At 45.1% G+C, this 26,502-nt stretch overlaps 1 protein-coding gene and 1 pseudogene across 3 annotated transcripts in view; one reads left to right on the forward strand and one right to left on the reverse strand.

Annotated features, from left to right (window-relative positions):
- Positions 1–26,502, forward strand: part of NUMBL (numb homolog (Drosophila)-like) — a 37,450-nt gene that overhangs the window by 663 nt on the left and 10,285 nt on the right. The window contains exons 1-6 of one of the 3 annotated variants that reach the window (XM_005868793.2): positions 793–840; positions 3,378–3,462; positions 5,339–5,478; positions 6,523–6,597; positions 6,686–6,760; positions 8,649–8,789. In XM_005868793.2, coding sequence (XP_005868855.1) covers positions 5,353–5,478; positions 6,523–6,597; positions 6,686–6,760; positions 8,649–8,789 — 417 coding nt within the window. In that variant the 5' untranslated portion in view covers positions 793–840; positions 3,378–3,462; positions 5,339–5,352. Of the gene's footprint in view, positions 1–792; positions 841–3,377; positions 3,463–5,338; positions 5,479–6,522; positions 6,598–6,685; positions 6,761–8,648; positions 8,790–8,993; positions 9,847–26,502 lie in introns of those variants that run through there. The other 2 variants (XM_005868790.2, XM_005868792.2) reach the window with 2 other exon arrangements.
- LOC102249933 lies at positions 25,131–26,395 on the reverse strand (annotated as a pseudogene).

Consider the following 26,502-nt stretch of genomic DNA (forward strand, 5'->3'; position numbering starts at 1 on the left):
GCCAGCGTGAGAAGGGCGGGAGAGTGGGGCTCGGGTGGGGGGCGGCGCCGCTGCTGATGTGGCGGAGGGTGGGAGGCACCCCGATGGGGAGAGGGTGCCAAGGCTGGAGAGTGCGGTCCGGGGTGGGGGTCCACGAACTGACCCCCACCAAGTCAAAGCTTGGGAGACAGGGGTCTCGCCAAGGCCCTCCTTTACCAAGGCCCTAGAGATAGGGACCCCCGACACCGAACTCCACCTCAGAAAAACCAAGGACAGGGCGACAGATTCTCGGTACAACTCCCTCCGCAAGGCTTGGGGATGGGTCCGGGACACAACCCCCAGATGAAGCCAAGGCCTCCTGGAGGCGATTCCAGCCCAGACGCCATCCCGACTCCTCCCTGCCGGAGGGGAGCTCTGAGCACAACAACCCTCTGGGCAAGGTCTTGGTGGGTCCCTGGGCACAGGTTCCCCACCAACCCAAGACCTGGGGGCTTCCAGGCAGATCTGTCCCTCAGAGGCGTCCTGGGCACAGCATCCTTCCCCCTCCCCCCAATCCCTGGGCAGCGTCCCAGGAACAGCCCCTTCTCAAAACAAGGTCCCAGTGCCTGGGACCCCACCCCCACCCCAGCCTGAATAAAATCAGGGAAATTTCAGGCACATCCCCTTTCCCCTCTCTGCTTGGTCAAGGGTCCCAGGGCTCAGGTCCTCTGGGCCACCCCCTTTGTCCCTGAGGCTGCCCAGCTGCCTGGGAGTGGCCCCACCCTCGGATAATGCGCCGGTCCCCCGCGCTCCAGGATTCATGCTGGAAGGGGTGGGGGCGGCTTCCCAGAGACCGACTGTAGTCTGTCTGCAGCGTCGGAGGTGATGGCGGCTTTGTGTGTGGTACCTGGGGGGGAGGGGGGAAGAAAGCGACGGGGGGTGCCTGAGTGTGACCCCCTGTTTACGTGACTGGCTCTGTGTGTGTGTCTGTGCTGGTGACTATGGGGAATCTTGTGTCTGTGTTTTGTGCTTGTGGTTGTGTCTGTGAGTGACCCCAGCATTTGTGTGACTATGTGTATACGACAGCTGCTCTAAAAGAACCCTGTACTTTTCAGTCTGTTTGGGTGTGTGCATGGTTGTGACTGTGGGGTTGTGTCTGTGGTTCCATCTTTAGTGACCCCGTGTTTGTGTGCCTTGGTAACTATGACTGGGTATGTGGAAGTGCATCTGTTGAGTCTGGGGTTGGACTTGTGTGTGGTTGACTGAAGATGTGGGTGGAGTTGTGATTATGTGTAAATGGAGTTGTGTCTATGGCTGTCCATGTGCGACTCTCCCAATGATTGTGTACATTTGTGGTTGTGTCTGATTTATATTTGTGTCACACATAGGTCTGTGGCACATGTCCCTGCAACTGAATATGTGACTGCCATTGTATACGAAGTCAGTCACGTTGTGCCTATGTGACTGGGTGTGTGTGATGGCACTGTGACTTGTATGTTTGTGTGACTGGTCTGTGTATATGACCAGAGTTATATAAATGACTGTATCTAGCTGTGTGTTGATACTGAGTGATTGTGTGTAGTTGCAGTTGCGAATGTGTGATTTGGGTTATGTACTTGACTTGGGGTCTGAAACTCTGGCTGACCATTAATAGTGGGTTATTTCACTGTATCTAACTCAAGATATAGGTGTGTCTGTGTCTGATGGCACCAGGCTACTGTGTGTGTTGGAGGGAGTGTAGGTGACTGGGGCTTCTATATTTGTGTGACCTGCATGTCTGTGACCCTGGGTGACTGTGAGTACTTGTGTCTGTGTCATGGGCTGTGAGCGTGTGTCTAGCTGTGTGACTATTTGGTGTGTGTGTGTCTGTGTGTATGCTGGACTGCTGGTGTTTGAGTGTGATTTGGTGACAGCATGACTGTCAGGAGCTGCGTCTTCTGCATACATGCAGCTGTAAATGCTATGTCTGGGTCACTGCATTTCTGAGCATGCACCTGACTGTGTGAGTGTAGTGTGTAAAGTGGAAATTGTGTGCTGATGTCTCTATGTGTGAGATATGTGTCTGACTACATGGGGCTGTGATTGTATGTGGTCACGTGTCTGTGTGACTTGTGTGTTTGCATGAAGAGAGACTATGTGTTTCTCTGTGATGCTGTGATGTGGTACAGCTGGGTAGGGATTATCGGGTGACAGAATTATGACTGTGATATATGGCCAGGTAATATGGACACTGATGTTGTGTGACTTTGCGTACACGACCAGTTCTGAAATGTGTATGGCTGTGACTCTGGACCACCAGTTGTCTGGCTGTGTCTGAGTGTGGCCATCCTTGGGGACAGTTGTCTCTGGGTGGTTGTATGCATGTCTTGAGTGTGCCAGCCTGTTTCTTTATAATGCATGGGCCATGGCCATCCAGGTCTCTGTCTGATTGGTGATGGAGGACTGTCCATATAAGTTAGTTGATACTGTGACTAAATGTGAGCCCCTATGACTGGGTATGTGTCATTGTGTGACAGTGTGTGACCAAAAAGGTGTATTGGTGTGATTGATATCAAGGGTTGAATGTCCATGTGCAGCTGTGTGCCTGTAGATGATTCAACACATTTGGCTGTGACTGGGTGTGGCTGTGTGTATGTCTGCATGCATCCGTGACCAGATGTCAACACACAGCATTGGAGCTAGGTGTGATAAGTGTTTATGTGTGTGATTTCATCTGTGTGACTGGGTGTGATTCTATGTGAGTGCGTCTGTGATGTGAATATCTTGGGTGGCTGCCTGAGGAAACATAACTGTCATTGGGTGTGGCTGTACATATGCCACTCTAGTGGGTATGCCTGGGCTCAGCTCTTTGTATGTGGATGAAAAAAATAGAAGTGACCAAATATCAGTAGCTGGCATGACCAGGTGTTTGTGGCAGGGCCTAGGCAGGTTGGGACTCTCTATATGCATGTAGACATATGTCTGTAGTGGAGACTGTGTATATCTGTGAACAAGATGTTTGTAGTGGCTGTGACTGTTTAGGTAAGTCTGTGTGACCTTGTGTGTATAGTTGGGGTTGTGTCTGTGTATAACTAAATGTGCAGAGTTGTGACCCGGTGCTAGGGACAACTGTAGACATGAGTTGCATCATACATGTGATTGTGTATCCCTGAACACATGTCTAGAAGACAAGGCTACTCCCCTCCTCACACCATCCCTGTGGGTACTAAGAGCCTCCTGAGCCCAGAATATTCCCTAAGAAATGCCCCCAAAACACAACCAGGTGGCTCATTTCCCTTGTAACAGTTGCTATGACAACCAGGCTATCATCAGGGAGCCTGAGATGGAGCGGGGATGGCTGATGCCCAACAAGGGGGTAAGGTAGGGGAGTGTGCCCATCCCAAGCCAGCCTCTCACCTTTTCCTCTGTCCCTTGGGCAGGGCAGACCCAGAAGGCCTGAGCAGCACCTGCCCCCAGCCCCCTGTGGGGCCCCGGGGCCCCCTGAAACCTCCAGGACGGAGTCAGGTGAGTGACCAGCTAGGAACAGGACCAGGACTGAGTGTGTGGGTGGGTCTGCCTAGCACGCCTAGCAGAACTGTCCCTGCAATCACACAGGCCTAATCACACTCATAAGTAGATACCCTCAAACCTCTTCCCTGCACTCAGTGACCATCCAAGCCCGACTCGTGCACAGATACACATACCTGGACCATGTCATACACACACTGAGACATTCAAACACACACCGACCCCAACACACACACAAGTGCAGGGTCACAGACATTCAGACACATTCCCAGACTATACCTAGACTCCCTCAGACAGGTGACTACAGACACTAAGCAGATACCGACTCTTAGATACACACTTTTGCAGACAACATATACAGACGCACATTTTCATAGACAACAGCCACACTTTCTCAAGCAGACATTGCCTCACAGACAGTACCTGTGGACCCATTCTGTCATAAAGGTTACACTTCTACATACAGAAGTCTCACCATAATACCCAGCACTCATGGACAACAGCCATGTTCTCACATAGTCACATCCTCATAAATACAGTCACAAACAACTCTCAAAGGCAACAACCTCATGGGTGTATACTGTCACATCCTCAGAACAACACTCATGGACCCAACTCTACAACAACAACCACATGCTCTGACACAGACACACCTTCCCTAACAACAGCTCCAGTCTTGGACATAGACGTGGTCTCTTGGGTAACTGCCATACATATACTGTCAGAGGCAGCAGTCATCAATGACAGTAGCCACACCCTCATGCAGACACACAGTTCAAAGACAACAGCTTCTTGCTCAGACACACACTCACAGGCAACATTCCCTAACACACACTCACAACCACTCTCACACATAGATACCCTTCAGCAACAATCTTTGAGGACCTGCACTGACAGACAACAACCACACTCTTGGACATAGATCCCCTCACGGCCAGCCTGCACAGACACATACTCTAGGAAACAACCATTCTCAGACCCACGTCCTTTTGTACAGCCTTCAGAAATACACACACTCACAATAGTTGCATGCTCAGCTCTGGACACCCTCACAGGCACCATTCAGGAACACCACCTGCATACTTGCTTGCACATGCACATAGTCCCCATCTGCTGGTGCTCTGTCCTGTGTGTGCCTTCACCCTCTTCCTGGGACTGCCACTATGGCTTGTCAGTCAGTGAAGACTGTCTTAGTCAATGAAGACTATCTTAGTAACTGGCCCCCTCCACCCTCATCCCTACCTCTGACAGTCACAGGTGCACACTGCCCCAGGTCTCCTGCCTTAGACTAGACACAGTTGTTAGAGGGGTGGTGTCTCTGGGGCACAGAGACAAGCCCTTGTTCTCCATACCCTCTGCCTTGGCTCTGGACCTCAATCCTGGACCTTCTAAGACCCCCACACATTGGACCCATGCTCCACACATTGGACCCATGCAACTCCCAACTCCTGTTCCCTCTGACCACCTCACCCCCTGACCTCATTCTTGTAAAGTCGTTGACCTCATGACCCTGGCTCTGTGCCCTGTAATCCCAGGGCCTTCCAATGCCTTGACTTCCCATTACTTTGGATCCTCATGATTCTAGACTGTCACATTCCCAATCTCCAGACCCCTAGAAGCAGTGACCCCTATCCCAGACCTCCCTACCCCTTAGCGCCATGTCTTCTGACTCTTGCACTCCCTGCCTTACATCACCCCCTTTCCCTGTCACTGCTGCTGGTCCTAGTTCCCTGGTCATGTCCTCTAACCCAAGAACCCCCTAAACCTACTCCCTTGTTATCTCACCCCTTGCTCCCTGAGCTCTGTGTCCATCCTCCTTGACCCCCATGCTTCTGACCCTGGCCCTTGACCACTCCCTGCCCTGTGTCAGCAGACGGGGCTGGCACAATGAACAAGTTAAGGCAGAGCCTGCGGCGGCGGAAGCCAGCCTACATGCCTGAGGCATCACGCCCGCACCAGTGGCAGGCAGACGAGGACGCGGTGCGCAAGGGCACGTGCAGCTTCCCAGTCAGGGTGAGTGAGCAGGGCGCGGGCGGGGGTGGGGCGCATGCGTGCCCCAGTTGGGTGAGGCGGTTCTGTCCTGTGTGGTGGAAACAGCGCGTCCACAAAGAACTGTGAGCCTGCCGAAGCGTGACCCCACTGCCTGAGTGCTTCAGAGTCGGGATTAAAAACCTAGCCCTGGCGGTGGTGTGCAGTTGTAGGTGCTCCCAAAGGTCCCTGGTTGGATCCCCCTTGGCTTGTCTGCTAGATCCCCAGTAGGGGGCGTGTAGGAGGCAGCAGGTTGATGTTTCTCACATCGATGCTTTTCTGTCTCTCTTTCTCCCTCTCTCTCTAAAATCAATAAAAACATATTTTAAAAAACTGCACGCATTCTCTTGTACCAGGGAAATGTTACCTGGGGGACGACATGCTGGGTCACCCCACTTTGTGGGAGCTCACAATTTCCAGAGGGCACTGGAGAGTCACAAAAGTTTTGTAGCATTTGCAAATCCTTCTATGACCCTTTACAACCCACACTACACATTCATAAGGGAGACAGCAGGTTCAGGTTTAAATACCAACTTGGTCCATCCCCCTAGGTGCAGACCAATAGGAGGAATGGGGAATGCTGGTGGGAGTGAGGAAGGGAAGACAGCCAATCAATGGTGTGTTACTAAATTGCAGCTGTGGGCAACTGTGCTTCATGCCCCTGGGGACTCTGGGAAATAGAGCCATCTACCCACAAGGGGAGGGAGCTAGAGCATGTGTACCCCAAATCCCATCAGTTATTGCTGGGGCCAGTCCTCAGGCTCAGATGCAGATGCTGGCACTCAGGACAAGAATGATGTTGTTAAGGCCCAGGGATAGAGGCAGGATGGGAATCACTACCGCACACTCTCGTTTGTATATTTGGGATGGGAACGCGGTACCCATCTTGTAGAGCTGAGGTGCAGAGTAAATGAGTTAATACATATGTTGTGCTTAGGACATTGTGTAGTGCATCGAAGCTGCTCAGGGAACACTAGGAATTATTGATTACTCTGCTTATTTCATGTCCTCCTGTTTCCTCCCTCCAAGTACCTGGGTCACGTGGAGGTGGAGGAGTCCAGGGGGATGCACGTGTGTGAGGATGCTGTGAAGAGGCTGAAGGCGGTGAGTGAGGGGCTGGCGCAGAGAGGGGGCAAGGTCAGACTGGAAGAGGCAGCCCTCATCCGGCCCTCTATTCTCACCTCCCCCCCAGATGGGCCGGAAGTCCGTGAAGTCGGTCCTGTGGGTGTCAGCCGATGGGCTCCGAGTGGTGGATGACAAGACCAAGGTAGGAGGTCTTTAGGGTTAGGAGAGGGCACCAGAGTGCCCCTCTCCTCATCCTGCTCAAATGGGGCTGAGGATGCTTTCCCACCCACCTCTAGGATGTCCCTCCCTCAGAGACCTTCTAGACAATACCATGTGCTCCTGCAACATCATGGCACACCCCAGTCATAATTCAAGATTGAGTCCTGTGGTTATTTGTGAGCTGGCATAGATAGTGGGTAAGAGCACAGACTGTGGAGCAGCTGCCTCAGCTCCGATCCCAGCTCACCCACTTACCAGCTGGGTGACCCTGGGTATGAGATGTTACCCTTCTGGGCCTCAACTGTGTCATCTTTAAAATGGGGATAATAAAGACCCTGCCATTACCTGAGAAAGTGTATCACATAGTTTAAAACTGTGCCTATGTCAAATGAAAAATAATACCAACTAGTTGTTTTGTCCCAAAAAGGACTTATTGGGGTAAAGGAAAGGGTTGCAAACCAGTGCATGCAGACAAAAGAAGCCACATGCACACTCTGGCCTGCGTGCCAAGATTGAGGGCTATTTATAGAAGGGAAAAGGAAGTTAAGGGAAGAAGTTAGAACATAGAGCTTTATTATAAACACTAGAGGCCCGGTGCACGAAATTTGTGCACAGGTGGGGTCCGTAGGCCTGGCTGGTGATCAGGGACAGGCCAATCAAGGCCCAAAGGCCCCAGCAGGGTTGGGAGAGGAGGCAACGGTTAGGCCGTGCATGGAAGGAACGGACACCTGACACCGGTGCTGCCACCACATGGTTCCCTGCCTCTCCCCCTCCTCTTTCCCTCACTGCTGCACCACCACCTCAGTGGGCAGCTGGCTGATTGGGGCCTGCTGGCCGGTGGGGGGAACAGGGTATGGGAGGTTGGCCACTGGCCCTGAGGAGGCAGCCAGCCCTCAGCCCCCCTGGGAAAGGGGCCACGTCTGCCGCCACCCACCCCCAGTTCCTGGTCCCAGCCAGGGGCCCAATCACCCGATAGCCTTATCGGGGCCTGCCGGCCAGGTGGAGGAACCGTGGGAGGTTAGCTGGCTGGAGGAGGTTGGCTGTGGGAGCACATTAACCACCAGGGGGCATCTCCTGCATTGAGCGTCTGCCCCCTGGTGGTCAGTGCACGTCATAGCGACCGGTTGTTCTAGTCGCTTAGGCTTTTATATATGTAGATAGGGTTCTCCCTTGTAGGGTTCTTGTGATTACATAGAGTGTGAGAACTTCCATAAGCCCTAGCTCCTCCTATAGGCCCTCCCAACTTAGTATATTTGCTTAAAGCTGCTATTGGTCTTTATCACCTGGTACAGCAGAAGTGTTCAGATCAATGAATGTTAGCTGTTATGTGTTTGTTGTCAGTCTACCCAGCCAGAGAGGAGTGCCATGGGGCCAGGATCTGGGTGTCTGTTTGCTCGCTTTTGAATTCCCTGCCTCCAGCCCAGAGACCACCCGAGGAGGCAGCCAGCTCACAATGAGACTTAGTTTAATGACAGAAGAGTGTTGACACCTTGGCACAGGCAGTCCCTCAGCCTGAAATACTGTTCCCTGCCTTTTGCTTCTAGGAAGCGTTGCCTGACTGCACCGCCCAGATAGATCCAAGTTGGGTCAGGCACCTCCTCTTGGCTCCTGCAAGCCCCTGTGCCTCCCCCATCCCATCTGTGATCTCTCTGCCTGTACCTCCCTCATTACAGCCTGGGTTCTCTCCTGGTGATGGGTCTGGTTCTGTGATAAACTGGGGGCCCCATGCCATTAGGGTCCACAACAGAATGCACAGTGACTGCTTGGTGCCTACCCCAATCAGAATGGGAGATAGAGAGACACTAAGGGAATGTTGAATGAATACATGAAAGACAGTTCACATTCTTCTCGGCCTCCCCAACCACTCCCAGGACCTGCTGGTGGATCAGACCATTGAAAAGGTCTCCTTTTGTGCTCCTGACCGCAACCTTGACAAGGCTTTCTCTTACATCTGCCGTGATGGGACCACCCGCCGCTGGATCTGCCACTGTTTCCTGGCACTCAAGGACTCCGTGAGTATCGCCAGAGCCCGAAGCTGGCTGACTCCTCTCCCATTCCCCGGCATTCCAGCCCCTTCCCGGGCCTGCCGTTCACCTCTCCTCTCCAGGTCTCGCGCCACCAGGGGGCATCTCCTGCATTGAGCGTCTGCCCCCTGGTGGTCAGTGCACGTCATAGCGACCGGTTGTTCTAGTCGCTTAGGCTTTTATATATGTAGATAGGGTTCTCCCTTGTAGGGTTCTTGTGATTACATAGAGTGTGAGAACTTCCATAAGCCCTAGCTCCTCCTATAGGCCCTCCCAACTTAGTATATTTGCTTAAAGCTGCTATTGGTCTTTATCACCTGGTACAGCAGAAGTGTTCAGATCAATGAATGTTAGCTGTTATGTGTTTGTTGTCAGTCTACCCAGCCAGAGAGGAGTGCCATGGGGCCAGGATCTGGGTGTCTGTTTGCTCGCTTTTGAATTCCCTGCCTCCAGCCCAGAGACCACCCGAGGAGGCAGCCAGCTCACAATGAGACTTAGTTTAATGACAGAAGAGTGTTGACACCTTGGCACAGGCAGTCCCTCAGCCTGAAATACTGTTCCCTGCCTTTTGCTTCTAGGAAGCGTTGCCTGACTCCACCGCCCAGATAGATCCAAGTTGGGTCAGGCACCTCCTCTTGGCTCCTGCAAGCCCCTGTGCCTCCCCCATCCCATCTGTGATCTCTCTGCCTGTACCTCCCTCATTACAGCCTGGGTTCTCTCCTGGTGATGGGTCTGGTTCTGTGATAAACTGGGGGCCCCATGCCATTAGGGTCCACAACAGAATGCACAGTGACTGCTTGGTGCCTACCCCAATCAGAATGGGAGATAGAGAGACACTAAGGGAATGTTGAATGAATACATGAAAGACAGTTCACATTCTTCTCGGCCTCCCAACCACTCCCAGGACCTGCTGGTGGATCAGACCATTGAAAAGGTCTCCTTTTGTGCTCCTGACCGCAACCTTGACAAGGCTTTCTCTTACATCTGCCGTGATGGGACCACCCGCCGCTGGATCTGCCACTGTTTCCTGGCACTCAAGGACTCCGTGAGTATCGCCAGAGCCCGAAGCTGGCTGACTCCTCTCCCATTCCCCGGCATTCCAGCCCCTTCCCGGGCCTGCCATTCACCTCCCCTCTCCAGGTCTCGCGTCCTCATCCAGAAAAGGGGCTGTACTCCGAGCTCCTAACTTACAGGATATTGTAGACTTGAGTAGGTTAATACCAGGATGTAGAATAATGACTGGCACATGGGAAACACTCAGGAAAACACTGGCTACCATCCTCCTTATTATCAGTAGTTCTTCATGTTTCTCTGACTTTTCTAATTGAGGACCATATACATACATGTGCACTCCTTGTCCAGCCCCATGAATTTTTGTTTATGGATATGCCCCACCCAGGTCAAGTTTGGCTCCTACCCCCAGCAGGCTCCCTCAGGCCCTTCTCAGACAATTTCCCTTCCCCACTCTTCCTTCAGCCTTGATTCATTTTCCCTGTGTTTCTTTATATTTGAGGGGGTCAAGGTCCCCTCTGAGAATCAGATGAAAGCATCAAATGGGCTGTTTTCTCAGTAGTATTCTCCCAGTGAGGATTCTGAGGCTTGTAGCAGAAACCCCAGACACCAGGGATTTCAGTGAAATGGAAGTTTCCTTCTGTTTCATGGGAAAGACCCAGAGGCAGGCCATGCAGCACGGGTGTGGCTCCCCTCCACTCAGCAGGGCCACAGCTCCTTCTGTCCTGTTGCCGAAGGAGAGCTCCACTTCCTGATCCAGGATGGATGCGCACGCTCCAGCCTTCACATCTTCCTCCCACCGCAGCATGGAGAGGCGGTGAAGAGGGCATGTCCTCTCCTTTCTGGGAGCTGCGCATCATTTCTAATTGTATTCCACTGGTCAGAACCTAGTCACATGGACATCCCTACCTGCAAAAGACAGTGGAAAATAGAGCCTTTCTTCTGCCCTGTCACCCGGACCCTGAATTCAGTCCCCCACCCACAATCTCAGCCTCCTACATTAGCCAGTTCTCTGGTTGCTGGCAATAGAAACCAATCTGGCTAACTTAAGCCTAAAATAAAATTCTTGGAAGGCTTTGGGAATCTCACAAAATCGAAGGGCAGTCAGAGCAGTAAGTAACAGAAGGGCAGAGAGCGGGACATCCTGGGGACGTGGCAACGGGACAGTTCCTTCAGGGAACCATTGTGAGATGAACCCAACTCCCAAAGCTTTGGGTTCAAATTCTGATGAGAGGGCATGGGATTGGCCTGGCTTGGGTCACCGTTTTCCCCTTGGCCAGGGGAAGGGAGGGCACCCAGATTGCTTTATCCAGTGTTGTAAAGGAGTTCCCCAAAGGGGATTCTGGGGTAAACTGGACAAGTAAAATAACGCCTGTACCTTGCAGACCTTAGCAGTCTCCACTCAATGATTCCTTCATATTTCCGAAATTCCCACTGCACAGAGCTCTGAGCCCCCGAAACGAGTCAATACCCCAGATTTCCTCACACACACAATTTTAGACCTGAAACCAGGAGTAAGGAAAACAAATTTGAGGGTGTCAGTATTGATTAGTCAGTACTAATTGGGGCTAGTACTGCCAGGGACTAGCATGGAGATATTTGAAATACAGAGCCCATAGCAACTGCTATTTCTGGAGAAATAGCAGAGTAGTTGTATCAGTTATCTGTTGTGCGTAACCAATTTCTCCAAAATTTAGCGACTTAAAATATCAATCACTTATAATGCCTCACGGTTCCGTAGGTCAGGAATTTGGGAAAGGCTCAGCTGAGTAGGTCTGCCTCCAGGATCTCACACAGTTGCAATCAGGTGGTGTGTGGAGCTGTAGCACCAGACCGGCCGGACATCGCTCTCTTCATGTAGTCACAGGGTCTCTCCACAGGGTCTCCGGCATGGAGGCTTCAGAAAGCTGGATTTCTTACACAGTGGCACAGGGCTCCAAAACAAGGGGTGGGGGGCGGGGGGAAGAGGGAGAGAAATTGCTTCAGCATAGTACTAGCCAGGAGGAAGCTGTGTTGCCTTTCTGGACTTGTTCATGTTATTCTATGTGTCCAGACAGTCATAGAGATCTTCCCAGACTCAGGGAAGAGGACGTAGGCCTCACCTCTGATGGGGTAATCACAGGGTCTGGAAGGGCATGTGGGGCCGGACATTTGTCACAACTGTTTTTTTGAAAATACACTGCCGTCTGGTTAGTGTGGATTTGGTGTCAAACCACCTGGCTTTGGGACCGTAGGCACAAGTGACCTCTCTCCAGGACTGTTTTCTCCTTATAAAATGGGGGGTCATAGCAGCACCTCCTCACAGGCTTGTTGGGGAAGCATTCTCATTATGGCCACACACAGGAAGTTCTCAACGGAATCTTCTGTCATCTGAAAACGAGTCAGGGATGAAAGTCAAAGCAAGAAAAGGGCAGGGCCATCTCCTCCGGGGAGAGTGTGACCTTGGGCGAATTCCTTCCTGCTTCTGAGCTTTGGGTTGTAAACATTAAGCAGTGGAATTCCCAGGATTCCCCAAGTTTAATTCTTTTTAGGTGAAATTTACATTAAATTAATAATTTTCAATTCAGTGGCACTTAGTACATTCACAATGCCGTTTAACCATCATTTCTATCTAGTTCCAAACATTTTCATCATTCCTCAAAGAGACCTCATACCCAGTAAGCAGTTACTCCCTGTAACACCCCTCCCACTCCCCTCCCTGCCCCGTCACACACAGTAAGCCTCCGGCAACCTCTAATCTGTTTTCTGTCTCTGAATTTACTTATTCTAGACATTTCATACAAATTGTATCATACAGTACATGGTCTTTTGTATCTGGCTTCTTTCACTTAGCATTGTTTACAGGGTTCATCCTTCTTTTTTTGGTCGAATAATATTCCATTGTATGGATTAGCCACATTTTGTTTATCTATTCATCCATTGATGGAAATTTGGGTTGTGTCCACCTTTGGGCTCTTGTAAATAGTGCTGCTATGGACATTTATGTGCAAGTATTTGTTTGAGAACCTCTTTATAATTTTGGGGGGTATATACCTAGGAATGGAATTACTGGGTCATAGAGTAAACTTATGTCTGACTATTTGAGGAATTACCAAATTGTTTTCCACAGTGACTGCACTATTTTACATTCCTGCTAACAATGTACAAGATTTCTAATTTCTCCAAATCCTCATCAACACTTATTTTTAATTTTTTGTTTAATAGTCATCCTAGTAGGTATAAAGTAGTTATCTCATTGAGATTTTGATTTGCATCTCCCTAATGACTAATGATGTTGAGTATCTTTTCATGTGTTTATTGGACATTTTTTTACCTTCTTTGGAGAAATGTCTTTTCAAATTCTTTACCCATTTTTTAATTGTATTTTTATTTATTTTTTTATTTTGTTAATCCTCACTGAGGATATTTTTCCATTGACTTTTAGAGAGAGAGTGGAAAGGAGGGGGCAAGACAGAAAGAAACATCGATGTGAGAGAGACACATCGATTGGTTGCCTCCCACATGCACCCTGATGCATTTTAAAGTTGCAGATACCTGAACACTTCCCCCATACTTCAGCATGCATACCATTAAGTAGAATTGGCGGGGATCAAGCTGCAACCGGTATGAGACCCTTTAGTCTGCAGGCTGACGCTCTATCCACTGAGCCAAACCAGCTAGGGCTGTCTTTTTATTTTTGAATTGTAAAAGTTATTCATATATTCTTTATACTAGACTGTTATCAATTTACAAAAATTTCCCCCCATCTGTGGGTTGTCTTTTCACTCTCTTGATAGTGTCCTTTAATAAACATTTTTTATTTTGATGAAGTTCAATTTATCTGTTTTTTTCTTTTGTTGTTTTGTGCACCCATTGTCATATCTAAGGACCCATGTTTCATTTCTAAAACTTCATGCTTTATTCTAAGAGTTTTATAGTTTTAACTCTTATATTTAGGTCTTTGATCCATTTTGAGTTAATTTTTGTAAATGGTTTGAGGTAGGGGTTCATCTTCATTTTTTTCCATGTGTTTATCTGTACTCCCAGCACCATTTGTTAAAGAGACTATCCTTTTCTCATTGAATAGTCTTGGCACCCATATTGCCAAGATAATCAATTGACTGTAAATATGTGGGTATATATCTGGGTGCTCAATTCTATTTAATTGGTCTGTATTTTTATCCGCTGCTTCATGCACACCTCCTGCTGGGATAGAGCCCATACCCCAGCATATGTCCAGACTGGGACTCAAACCATGACCTTCTGGTTCATTGGTCAATGCTCAACCAATGAGCCACAACAGCCAGGCAGTATGACACTGTTTTGATTACTGTAACTTTGGAGTAAGTTTTGAAGTTGAAAAGTATAATATTTTGTTCTTTCTCTAAATTGTTTTGGCTATTCTGGGTCCCTTGCAATTCCATATAAATTTTCCGATTAGCTTTTCCATTTCTGTAAAAAGTCCATTGGGATTTTGATAGGGATTGAATTAAATCTGTAGATCACTTTGGGAAATATTGCTGTCTTAACAAGGTGAAGTCTTCCAATCTATGAATACAAGATGTTCCATTTATTTAGGTCTTTGTAAATTTCTTCCAGCAATGTTTTGTACTTTCAGTATATATGTCTTTCATGTCCTTGGTTATATTTATTCCTAACCGCTTTGCTCTTTTAGATGCTATTGTAAATGAAATTATTATTTTTTAAAATTATTTTATTATTTATCCGTTTGTTTTTCAACATCTTTTTTTCTTTTTAAATCTTCACCTGAGGGTATTTTTCCATTGATTTTTAGAGAGAGTGGAAGAGAAAAGGAAAGACAGAGAGAAACATCGATTGGTTGCCTCCTGCATGCGCCCTGGAGCCTGCAACCGAGGTATGTGCCCTTGACCAGAATTGAACCCAGGACCTGTCTGCAGGCTGACACTCTATCCACTGAGCCAAACTGGCTATGGCTAAATAAAATTATTGTCTTAGTTTCATTTTTGGGTTGTTCACTGCTAGTGTAAAGAGGTATAACTGATTTTTGTCACTCTTGTATCCTGCAAATTTGCTGAATTCATTTATTAACACTAATAATTTGTGGATTCTTTAGGACTTTCCACATTACGATCATGTCATCTGCAAATAGAGATGATTTTACTTCTCCCTTTCCGATTTGGATGCCTTTTATTTCTTTTTCTTATCTAATTACTCTGGCTAGCACTTCCAGTATAGTGTTAAATAGAAGTGATGAAAATAGGCATTTTTGTCTTGTCCTGATCCTAGGGAAAAACTTTCAATCTTTTACCATTGAGTATGATACTGTGACTTTTTCATAAATGTTCTTTGTCAAGTTGAGGAAGTTCCCATCTATTCCAAGTTTGTTGAGTGTTTTTTATTATGAAAGTGTTGAATTTTGTCAAATGCTTTTTCTGCATCAATCAAGATGATCATGTGGGTTTTTTCTTCATTCTATTAGTGTATATTACATTGATTGATTTTCATGTGTTGAACCAACCTTGCATTCCTGGGATAAATCTTACTTGATCATAGTGCATAATCGTTTTAATACACTTCTGGTATTTTAATACACTTGCTAGTATTTTGTTGAGGATTTTTTTCCCCCAAGTTTAACTTTAAGAGGTGGCTGAGCATCTTGATTAGGAAACAGAAGTCTGACAGATACGTCAAGGGCACGTACCTGGGTTGCAAGTTCAATCCCTAGCCCTGGTTGGGGAGTGTGTGGAAGGCAACCAATCTATATGTTTATCTCACATCAATGTTTCTCTCCCTATCCTTCTCCTTTCCCTTCCTCCCTTCCACTCTCTCTAAAAATCAATGGAAATAATATCCTTGGGTGAGGAGGGTGGGGATTAATAACAACAACAAAAAAAGAGTCTGCACCTCCTGGCATAGTTATGAGGATTTCATAAAAGGATGCAAGTCAGGGCTCAGCCTGGGCTGGATACATTTACACTGATGATCATGTGGTGGTTCTCTGTGCTGTATACCGTGCATATATTAGTTTTCCTAATTCTTGCAGTAACCCTGTGAAGTAGGTGCTGTTTACAGATGGAGAGGCTCAGGCACTGAGAATGAAGTGATATTCTTGAGAACACACACCTGGAAAGTGGGAAGCCAGCATCAATCCAGGCTGTCTGGCCTTGGAGCCTCTCAAGTAGACACTCAGGAAATAGTGACTGCAGTTTTTTACTCCCAATGTTTTATTAGAAATAAAAGTCGAAAGCACACAGAAAAGTCGAAAGACTTGTACAGTAACCAGTCACCTGTACACATACCACCCAGATCCTGCCACTTACATTTGCCTTTGTCACTCTATTGCCTATCTGTTCATTTTATTTTTGATGCATTTTAAAGTTGCAGATACCTGAACATTTCCCCCATACTTCAGCATGCATACCATTAAGTAGAATTCATATTTTTCCAGCTCTTTTTAAAGTAAAATAGCTATTTATTCAGCCTCTTGTCATGACAAAATGTTTTGAGCGTATACCGCTGTATGAGCATACCCTCTTAACAGGCAAAATTGTACATCAAATTATATTACATGTTACCTGAGTATATAAAAATGCAAAGTGAAAATGATTTCAATTCCTTTTAACATTACTAGTAACCAATTCAGCAGGAGACATGAGACACAAAATCTTAGTAAAATGACACAGAAAAAGTAATAATGTAATTTTCATGTAAATTTAACTTGTCATAATTTGTTATGAATATACAAAGGCAATCTTTTAAAATGTTATATCTGCTAAGATTCTGGCAACAGCTTTATGTAACAAGACAGAGCATACCAGGCCTGCCACTCAACTTGTGTATGATGTCTCAGCTTCAATATGAAGCTATTAAAAAAAACCCACAACCTAAAACCTGCTTTTCACATGCTAAATATCTTGGCAAGAATGCCGTAAAGCCCTAGCCGGTTTGGCTCAGTGGATAGAGCGTTGGCCTGTGGACTGAAAGGTACCAGGTTTGATTCCAGCCAAGGGCACATGCCCGGATTGCAGGCTTGATCCCCAGTAGGGGCCGTGCAGAAGGCAGCCAGTCAATGATTCTCTCTCATCATTGATGTTTCTATCTCTTCCTCCCTCTCCCTTCCTCCCTTAAATCAATAAAGAAATATATTTAAAAATAAAAGAATGCCATTAAATGCAATAAGGAATTTAAGATAGCAAGAATTAAAGTTAATAAAAGCTAAACATCAAACCTAAATAAAATTCATACAAAAGATAACTATTACTAGTTATATAAAAAATTTCCTGACTGGTTAAAACTTAACAGTATAAAACATGCACTTTAAAATCTTTAGCTGTCGAGTTCAAAAAGTAGCCGTGTCTAGGTCCTGACCAGGTTAGTAGGTTGTAGTGTCTTCCCGATGTGCTAAGGTTTTGGGTTCAGTTCCCAGTCAGAGCACACAGGAGTCAACCAATGAATGCATAAATAAGTGGAACAACCAATCTCTCTCTCTCTCTCTCTCTCTCTCTCTCTCCTCTCCAAAGCCAAAGTGTAGTCAAAATTAATACAAATGTTATAACATATTCTAATGCTAAAATCCCTTCAGTATTTATTGGATTAGAGGTAAATCCCAGAGCTTCTGGGGCTTCCTTATGCTGTAAAAGGCTGTTTCTCTGGTTCACTCTGACAGAGACCAACGATGTCACTAAGCTGGGTGAAGCACCAGACTGCCGTACCCAGCTCTGACCTCCCAAAGCATGGCTACTGTGTCCCCAGAAACAGGCTGTGTGAGGATAAAAGGCATAGTTACAGAAACAGCAAACCACCACCACCCAACCCTAAAAACTCCTTCCCCAGGTAGATAAAAGTATACAAGGTGAAAAAATTAAAATACACTTATTATCGGTTTCAGCCCAATCCCCATGGGCCAGGCCGAGGGGCCCCAGCAGTGCACAAACCTGTGCACCGGGCCTCTAGTATGCATATAAGATCTTTGGTTAATCTCTTCCTGCCCTCCCCCTGCCCCCTGGTTGTCAGTGCGCATCATAGGTAACGGTTGAATGGTCACTTAGGCTTTTATATATATAGATACTGCTAGTCAAAATATTAGCTTATTCTCAAATATCAATCACTAGGTATGACTGCAGTGCATTATCTCCCAGAGTTATTAGGAAATAGAAGAGAAAAAGACAGATATTCAAGCCCCTGGCAACTTTTATGACCCTTTCACATGCAACATCTGAGTAGCTACAGAACAGTCCTGGAATAATTCTAAAAAACAAAAAAATTTATGCATGTTGGTAGATATAATTCTCACAGTTGAAATTTCCTCAGACATTGCATTTTCTTTATAAGGGAATCCTGGTTTTTCTTTTTCTTTTTTTTTACCTTAAATCAATAAAGAAATATATTTAAAAATAAAAGAATGCCATTAAATGCAATAAGGAATTTAAGATAGCAAGAATTAAAGTTAATAAAAGCTAAACATCAAACCTAAATAAAATTCATACAAAAAAATAACTATTACTAGTTATATAAAAAATTTCCTGACTGGTTAAAACTTAACAGTATAAAACATGCACCCCTCCACTGATCCCTTCTAGCCAACCCCTGTGCCCCCACCCCCTCCACACACACACACCTCAGGCCTTGCATCCCTGAAATAAATCCCACTTTATGGTGTATACTCTTTTTAATATATTGCTGGATCTGATTTGCTAATATTTTGTTGAGGATTTTAGCATCTATGTTCATCAAGTATATTGGCCTGTAATTCTCTTTCTTTGTAATGTCTTTATCTGACTTTGGAATTAGGATAATGCTGGCCTCATAAAAAGAGCTTGGAAGTGTTCCTTCCTCTTGGATTTTTTGGGAATAGTTTAAAATAAGTTTTTTTTTTCTCTTGCTTCCTTTAAGATTCTCTCTTTGTCTTTAATTTTTGTCATTTTAATTATGATATGTCTGGGTGTGGGCCTATTTGTATTCTTCTTGCTTGGGACTCTCTTTGATTACTGCTTCTATTCCCTCAGTTGTTATTGGCCTATTCAGATTTTCTGATTCTTCCTGATTCAGTTTTGGGAGATTATATTTCTCTAGGAATTTATCCATTTTATCCACATTGTCCAGCTTGTTGGCATATATTTGTTCATAGTATTTTCTTCCAATCCCTTATATTTCTGTGGTGTCAGTGGTTACTTCTCTGCTTTCTTTTCTGATTTTATTTATTTGGGTCCACTCTCTTTGTTTCTTTTTTTAAAATATATTTTTATTGACTTCAGAGAGGAAGGGAGAGGGAGAGAGATAGAAACATCAATTATGAGAGAGAATCATTGATTGGCTGCCTCCTGCACACCCTGTACTGGGGATCGAGACCACAACCCAGGCATGTGCCCTTGACTGGAATCGAACCCAAGACCATTTAATCCACAGGCTGACCTGCTATCCACTGAGCCAAACCAGCTAGGGCTCTCTTTGTTTCTTGATGAGTCTGGCTAATGGTTCATCAATCTTGTTTATCTTTCCAAAGAGCCAGCTCTTAGGTTCATTGATTTTTTTGTGTTGTTTTTTAATCTCTATGTCATTTATTTCTGCTCTAATCTTCATTATTTCCTTCCTTCTACTTACTCTGGGCTTTTCTTGTTCTCTTTCTAATTCTTTAAGTTGTAAGGTTAAATAGTGTATCATTAATTTTTCTTGTCTTTTGAGGTAAGCCTGTAGTGCTATGAACTTCCCTCTCAGAACTGCTTTAACTGTGTCCCAGAGATTTGAGGTTGTGTGTGTTCATTTTCATTTGTTTCTAGAAGTTTTTTATTTCTTTCTTGATCTCATTGGTAACCCATTCATTGTTTAATATCATGCTATTTAGCCTTCATGTGTTTGAATGATTTTCACTGTAGTTGATTTCTAATTTCATTCCACTGTGATCTGAGAAGATGCTTGATGTGATTTTAGTCTTCTTGAACTTGTAGAGACTTGTTTTGTGTCCTAACATGTGGTCTATCTTTGTGAATTACCCATGTGCACTTGAGAAGAATATATTCGGCAGCTTTGGGGTGAAATGTTCCATAAATGTCAGTTAAATCCATCTGATCTAGTATGTCATTTAGAGTCACTGTTTCCTTGTTAATTTTTTGTCTAGAAGATCTATGCAGTGAAATCAGCAGGGTGTTAAAGTCCCCTACTATTAGTGTATTGCTGTCGATCTTTCCCTTGAAGTCCTCTAGAAATTTATCTATATATTTAGGTGCTCCTATATTAGGTGTACATTTGTTTACCAGGGTTATGTTCTCTTTTTGGAGCAATCCGTTTAGTATTATGTTGTGACCTTTGTTGTCTCTTGTGATGGCCTCATTTTGAAGTCTTTTTTTTTGGTCAGATATGAGTATTTCTACCCCATCTTTTTTTTCGTTTCCATTTGCATGGGAATTTTTTCCCCATCCCTTCACTCTCATCCTGTCTGAGTCTTTTGTTCTGAGGTGGGACTTTCATAGGCAGCATATAATTGGGTCACATTTTTGTATACATTCAGCTACCCTACATCTTTTGATTAGAGCATTTAATCCATTTGCATTTAAGGTTATTATTGATAGGTACTTATTTATTGCCATTTTAATTCTGTATACCTATGTCTGTCTGTCTCTCTGTCTCTCTGTCTCTCTCTCTTTCTTCTTCTCATTACAGCAGTCCCTTTAGCATTTCTTGTAGTGCTGGTTTTGTGGTGATAAACTTCTTTAGCCTTTTTTTGTCTGGGAAGCTCTTTATTTCACCATCTATTTTGAATGATAGCCTTGCTGACTATAGTCTTGGTTTCAAATCCTTGCTTTTCATTACCTTGAATACTTCATGCCATTTCCTTCTGCTTATAGAATTTCTGATGAGAAATCAGCTGACGGCCTTATGGGAGCTCCTTTGTAGGTAACAGTTTGCTTTTCTTTTGCTGCCTTTAAGATTCTCTCTGTCTTTAATTTTTATCATTTTAATTATGATATGTCTGGGCGTGGGCCTGTTTTAGTTTTTCTTGCTTGGGACTCTCTGTGCTTCCTGGACTTGTGCAACTTTTTCCTTCACCAGGTTAAGGAAGTTTTCTGCCATTATTTCTTCAAATATGTTCTCTATCCTTTGTTCACCTTCTTCTTCTGGCACTCCTATTATGTGAATATTGTTACATATCATGTTGTCCCACAGCTCCCTTAAGTTGTCCTCCTGTTTTTTAATTGTTTTTTTCTTTTTGTTTCTCTGATTGAGTGATTTTTTTTCTACCCTGTCACTGATCCAGTCCTCAGCTTCCCCTGGTCTGCTGTGTATTTCTTCCAATGTGTTCTTTCTTAGTGCTATGTCATTCTTTATTTCTGAAGTCTTTTTTTGGTCAGATATGAGTATTTCTACCCCATCTTTTTTTTCGTTTCCATTTGCATGGAAATTTTTTTCCCATCCCTTCACTCTCATCCTGTCTGAGTCTTTTGTTCTGAGGTGGGACTTTTATAGGCAGCATATAATTGGGTCACATTTTTGTATACATTCAGCTACCCTACATCTTTTGATTAGAGCATTTAATCCATTTGCATTTAAGGTTATTATTGATGGGTACTTATTTATTGCCATTTTAATTCTGTATACCTATGTCTGTCTGTCTCTCTGTCTCTCTGTCTCTCTCTCTTTCTTCTTCTCATTACAGCAGTCCCTTTAGCATTTCTTGTAGTGCTGGTTTTGTGGTGATAAACTTCTTTAGCCTTTTTTTGTCTGGGAAGCTCTTTATTTCACCATCTATTTTGAATGATAGCCTTGCTGACTATAGTCTTGGTTTCAAATCCTTGCTTTTCATTACCTTGAATACTTCATGCCATTTCCTTCTGCTTATAGAATTTCTGATGAGAAATCAGCTGACGGCCTTATGGGAGCTCCTTTGTAGGTAACAGTTTGCTTTTCTTTTGCTGCCTTTAAGATTCTCTCTGTCTTTAATTTTTATCATTTTAATTATGATATGTCTGGGCGTGGGCCTGTTTTAGTTTTTCTTGCTTGGGACTCTCTGTGCTTCCTGGACTTGTGCAACTTTTTCCTTCACCAGGTTAAGGAAGTTTTCTGCCATTATTTCTTCAAATATGTTCTCTATCCTTTGTTCGCCTTCTTCTTCTGGCACTCCTATTATGTGAATATTGTTACATATCATGTTGTCCCACAGCTCCCTTAAGTTGTCCTCCTGTTTTTTAATTGTTTTTTTCTTTTTGTTTCTCTGATTGAGTGATTTTTTTTCTACCCTGTCACTGATCCAGTCCTCAGCTTCCCCTGGTCTGCTGTGTATTTCTTCCAATGTGTTCTTTCTTAGTGCTATGTCATTCTTTATTTCTGACTGGTCTTTTTTCATGGTTACTATACCTTTTCTCATGCTGTTGAGCATCTTTGCCATCATTATTCTGAACTCTATATCAGATAAGTTTTTTAGCTCCATTTCATTTAGCTCTTCTGCTGGAGAAATCTCTTATTCTTTCATTTTGGGGTTATTTTTTTTAAATATATTTTTATTGATTTCAGAGAGGAAGGGAGAGGGTGAAAAAGATAGAAACATCAATGATGAGAGAGAATCATTGATCAACTGCCTCCTGTACATCCCCCATTGGGGATGGAGCTGGCAACCCAGGCATGTGCCCTGACCAGGAATCAAACTGCAACCTCCTGGTTCATAGGTTGACGCTCAACCACTGAGTCATGCCAGTGGACCTTAATTGTTTTTTTCTTTTTGTTTCTCTGATTGAGTGATTTTTTTTCTACCCTGTCACTGATCCAGTCCTCAGCTTCCCCTGGTCTGCTGTGTATTTCTTCCAATGTGTTCTTTCTTAGTGCTATGTCATTCTTTATTTCTGACTGGTCTTTTTTCATGGTTACTATACCTTTTCTCATGCTGTTGAGCATCTTTGCCATCATTATTCTGAACTCTATATCAGATAAGTTTTTTAGCTCCATTTCATTTAGCTCTTCTGCTGGAGAAATCTCTTATTCTTTCATTTTGGGGTTATTTTTTTTTAATATATTTTTATTGATTTCAGAGAGGAAGGGAGAGGGAGAGAAAGACTGAAACATCAATAATGAGAGAAAATCATGGATCGGCTGCCTCCTGCACACCCCCTACTGGGGATCAAGCCCGAAACCCGAACTGGTGCCCTTGACCGGAATCGAACCTGGGACACTTTGGTCCGCAGGCTGACACTCTATCCACTGAGCCAAATCGGCTAGGGCTAGGGGTTATTTTTTTTAAAATATATTTTATTGATTTTTTTTACAGAGAGGAAGGGAGAGGGATAGAGAGTTAGAAACATCGATGAGAGAGAAACATCGATCAGCTGCCTCCTGCATATCCCCCACTGGGGACGTGCCTGCAACCAAGGCACATGCCCCTGACCAGAATTGAACCCGGGACCCTTCAGTCCGCAGGCCGACACTCTATCCACTGAGCCAAACCGTCCAGGGCTGGGGGTTATTTCTTTATGTCTCCCCATTTTGATTGCCTGTTTAGGTTGTGTCTGTATTAGGTAGATCTGCTATGATCTCTGGTGCAGGATAATGTCAGACACTGTTTCTGACTGTCCCTGAGTACCCTGTTGTTTTTTAGCTCCATTTCATTTAGCTCTTCTGCTGGAGAAATCTCTTATTCTTTCATTTTGGGGTTATTTTTTTTTAATATATTTTTATTGATTTCAGAGAGGAAGGGAGAGGGAGAGAAAGACTGAAACATCAATAATGAGAGAAAATCATGGATCGGCTGCCTCCTGCACACCCCCTACTGGGGATCAAGCCCGAAACCCGAACTGGTGCCCTTGACCGGAATCGAACCTGGGACACTTTGGTCCGCAGGCTGACACTCTATCCACTGAGCCAAATCGGCTAGGGCTAGGGGTTATTTTTTTTTAAATATATTTTATTGATTTTTTTACAGAGAGGAAGGGAGAGGGATAGAGAGTTAGAAAAATCGATGAAACATCGATGAGAGAGAAACATCGATCAGCTGCCTCCTGCATATCCCCCACTGGGGACGTGCCTGCAACCAAGGCACATGCCCCTGACCAGAATTGAACCCGGGACCCTTCAGTCCGCAGGCCGACACTCTATCCACTGAGCCAAACCGTCCAGGGCTGGGGGTTATTTCTTTATGTCTCCCCATTTTGATTGCCTGTTTAGGTTGTGTCTGTATTAGGTAGATCTGCTATGATCTCTGGTGCAGGATAATGTCAGACACTGTTTCTGACTGTCCCTGAGTACCCTGTTTGGGGCTATCAGCAATCCACAGCTATGGCGCCTCTGCTGGGGCTGGTGCCTTTGGAAAGGAACAAGATTCTACACCAGGATCTGCTTTTCCCAGCCCCGGGCCCAGAAGATCAGGCAGAGTCAAAGCCTCCAGAGAGCTTCCTCTGCCTGCAGTCCAGTTGACATTCAGTATTGATTTGCCTCAAGCTATAGACCACAGGGTGGGGCAAGATGTCTTCCAACATGGTGGGGCAATTGTCTTCACCCCAAGCAAAAACTTGTATAGGTTAGACCTTTGAAGAAAGCTGTCCTCTGCAGTATGAGGGAATGACTCAGTACATGAAATCGGGGTTGTGCTCTGAGCTCCAACCCCAGAGCCCCCAACCCTGGACTCTCCTCACACAGCTCCAGTCCACTCTGCCCTCCCTCTGCCCGAGACCAAGGTGAGTGGCTGCACACGAAATTTTGTGTGTTGGCCCTTTAAGAGGGTGCCTGCATTTCTAGCTGTCTCTGGCTGGCAGACAGCAACCCTACTGCTTTTCACAGCCAGGTTTTCTGTGTGCACCTTTCTCAGTTCTGGTGCTCTGGGGTGGTGAGTCCAGCTTGGGGTTTAGACCCAGAGTTCTCAGTGGGAATTTCCCACAGCTGAGATATCCCTCCCTTTAGCTCAGTGGTTCTCAACCTTCCTAATGCCGCGGCCCTTTAATACGGTTCCTCATGTTGTGGTGACCCCCAACCATACAATTATTTTCGTTGCTACTTCATAACTGTAATTTTGCTACTGTTATGAATCGTAATGTAAATATCTGATATGCAGGATGTATTTTCATTGTTACAAATTGAAAATAATTAAAGCATAGTGATTAATCACAAAAACAATATGTAATTATATATGTGTTTTCCAATGGTCTTAGGCGACCCCTGTGAAAGGGTCGTTCGACCCCAAAGGGGTCACGACCCACAGGTTGAGAACCGCTGATTTAGCTGCTATCTGTGGGAGCCTGGCCAGCCCTGTGGCATCTCTGTACGTCCTACCAGTCTCTATGTGGTCTCCACTTCCTACCCGTAGTTATCAGGGTTCTCTCTGCTAGTCTTCAGTTGATATTTCAGGGTGGTTTTTCTGTATTTTAGTTGTACTTCCAATTTGGTCCTAGGAGAGTGTCAGTGTAGCTTCCACCATTTTTTCAGGGGCTGTTTTCTAATATGCAATCGGAATCCTGATTTTTCTTAATGTTACTATGATGAGTCAGGACTTGAATTATCAGCCTTCTTTTCCTTACTGTGTTTCTTATGCTTCTCTCTCTCTCTCTTTTGCTTTTTCTGTCTTCACTGCTTTTCTTTTCTTTTCTTTTTTGTTAATCCTCACCTGAGGATATTTTTCCATTGGTTTTTAGAGAGAATGGAAGGGAGAGGGAGAGACAGAAAGAAACATTGATTGGTTGCCTCCCACATGTGCCCCGACCAGAGCCAGGGATAGAGCCTGCAACCAAGGTACGTGCCCTTGACCTAAATCGAACCTGGGACCCTTCAATCCACAGGCCGAAATTCTATCTACTGAGCCAAACCAACTAGGGCCTTTTCTTCTTTTTTGCTTATACCTCCTCAATATTATCTGATTCTGATAAGGACTCAGATGATAAAGGTTTACCGTCAGGATACATCTTTCTCTACTTGCCAAGTCCTTGAATGTCCTTTCCTTTCTCCATTGCATCTCTTTTATTTTTTAAGATTTTTTATTGATTTTATTTTTAGAGAGGAGGGGGGAGAGAGGAACATCGATCGGCTACCTCCTGAACAACCCCACTGGAGATCAAACCCAAAACCCAGGCATGTGCCCTGACCTGGAATCAAACCAGCAACCCTCCAGTGCCTGGACAATGCCCAGCCACCCAAGCCACACTGCCAGGGCTCAGTTGCATCTTTTGACTTCTTTTTTTTTTTTTAATTCTCCTTTCTGTCTGATTCACTCTCTAACATAGAACTTTCTGTAATTAGTGTGAATGGTTGCTCTTTTTCTTTTTGTAAATTCGCATCTTCAGAATCTGAAGAACTGCTGGAAGAATCAGAGCTTGAAGAAGATTTCTTCTTTTCTTTTTTCTTGTTCTGTCTTCTTTTGGCTGAACTCCCATTTCCACTTAATTATCTCTCCCTGGTCTTTTTCTTGGTCTTTCTTTCAGTTCTCATTCATTTTTTTTCTTCAAATTTAGTTAATTCCTTGGAGCCTTTCTTTTTCTTTTCTAGTTGTTGTTTCACTTCTTTCCAGGTAGGCCTCGGTTGATTCAGGTAATTAACTTGGATTGTTGACCCTGAAGACTGGATTGAACCCTTTGAACTGGCCATAGCTTTTGGAACTATATAAGCCTCGTGGTTGTCCCATTTCCCCGTGGAAAAACACATGCTGACCATAAACCTTAGGTATACTTTTGCTGAGTTTTGACAACTGCATACACCTGTGGAACCCAAACCCCTGTGAAGTTCTAGAACATGACAACCACCCCAACCCATCCCCCTGCCCTTC

This window comes from Myotis brandtii, unplaced genomic scaffold (assembly GCF_000412655.1).
Source record: "Myotis brandtii unplaced genomic scaffold, ASM41265v1 scaffold277, whole genome shotgun sequence".
Lineage (NCBI taxonomy): Eukaryota > Metazoa > Chordata > Mammalia > Chiroptera > Vespertilionidae > Myotis > Myotis brandtii.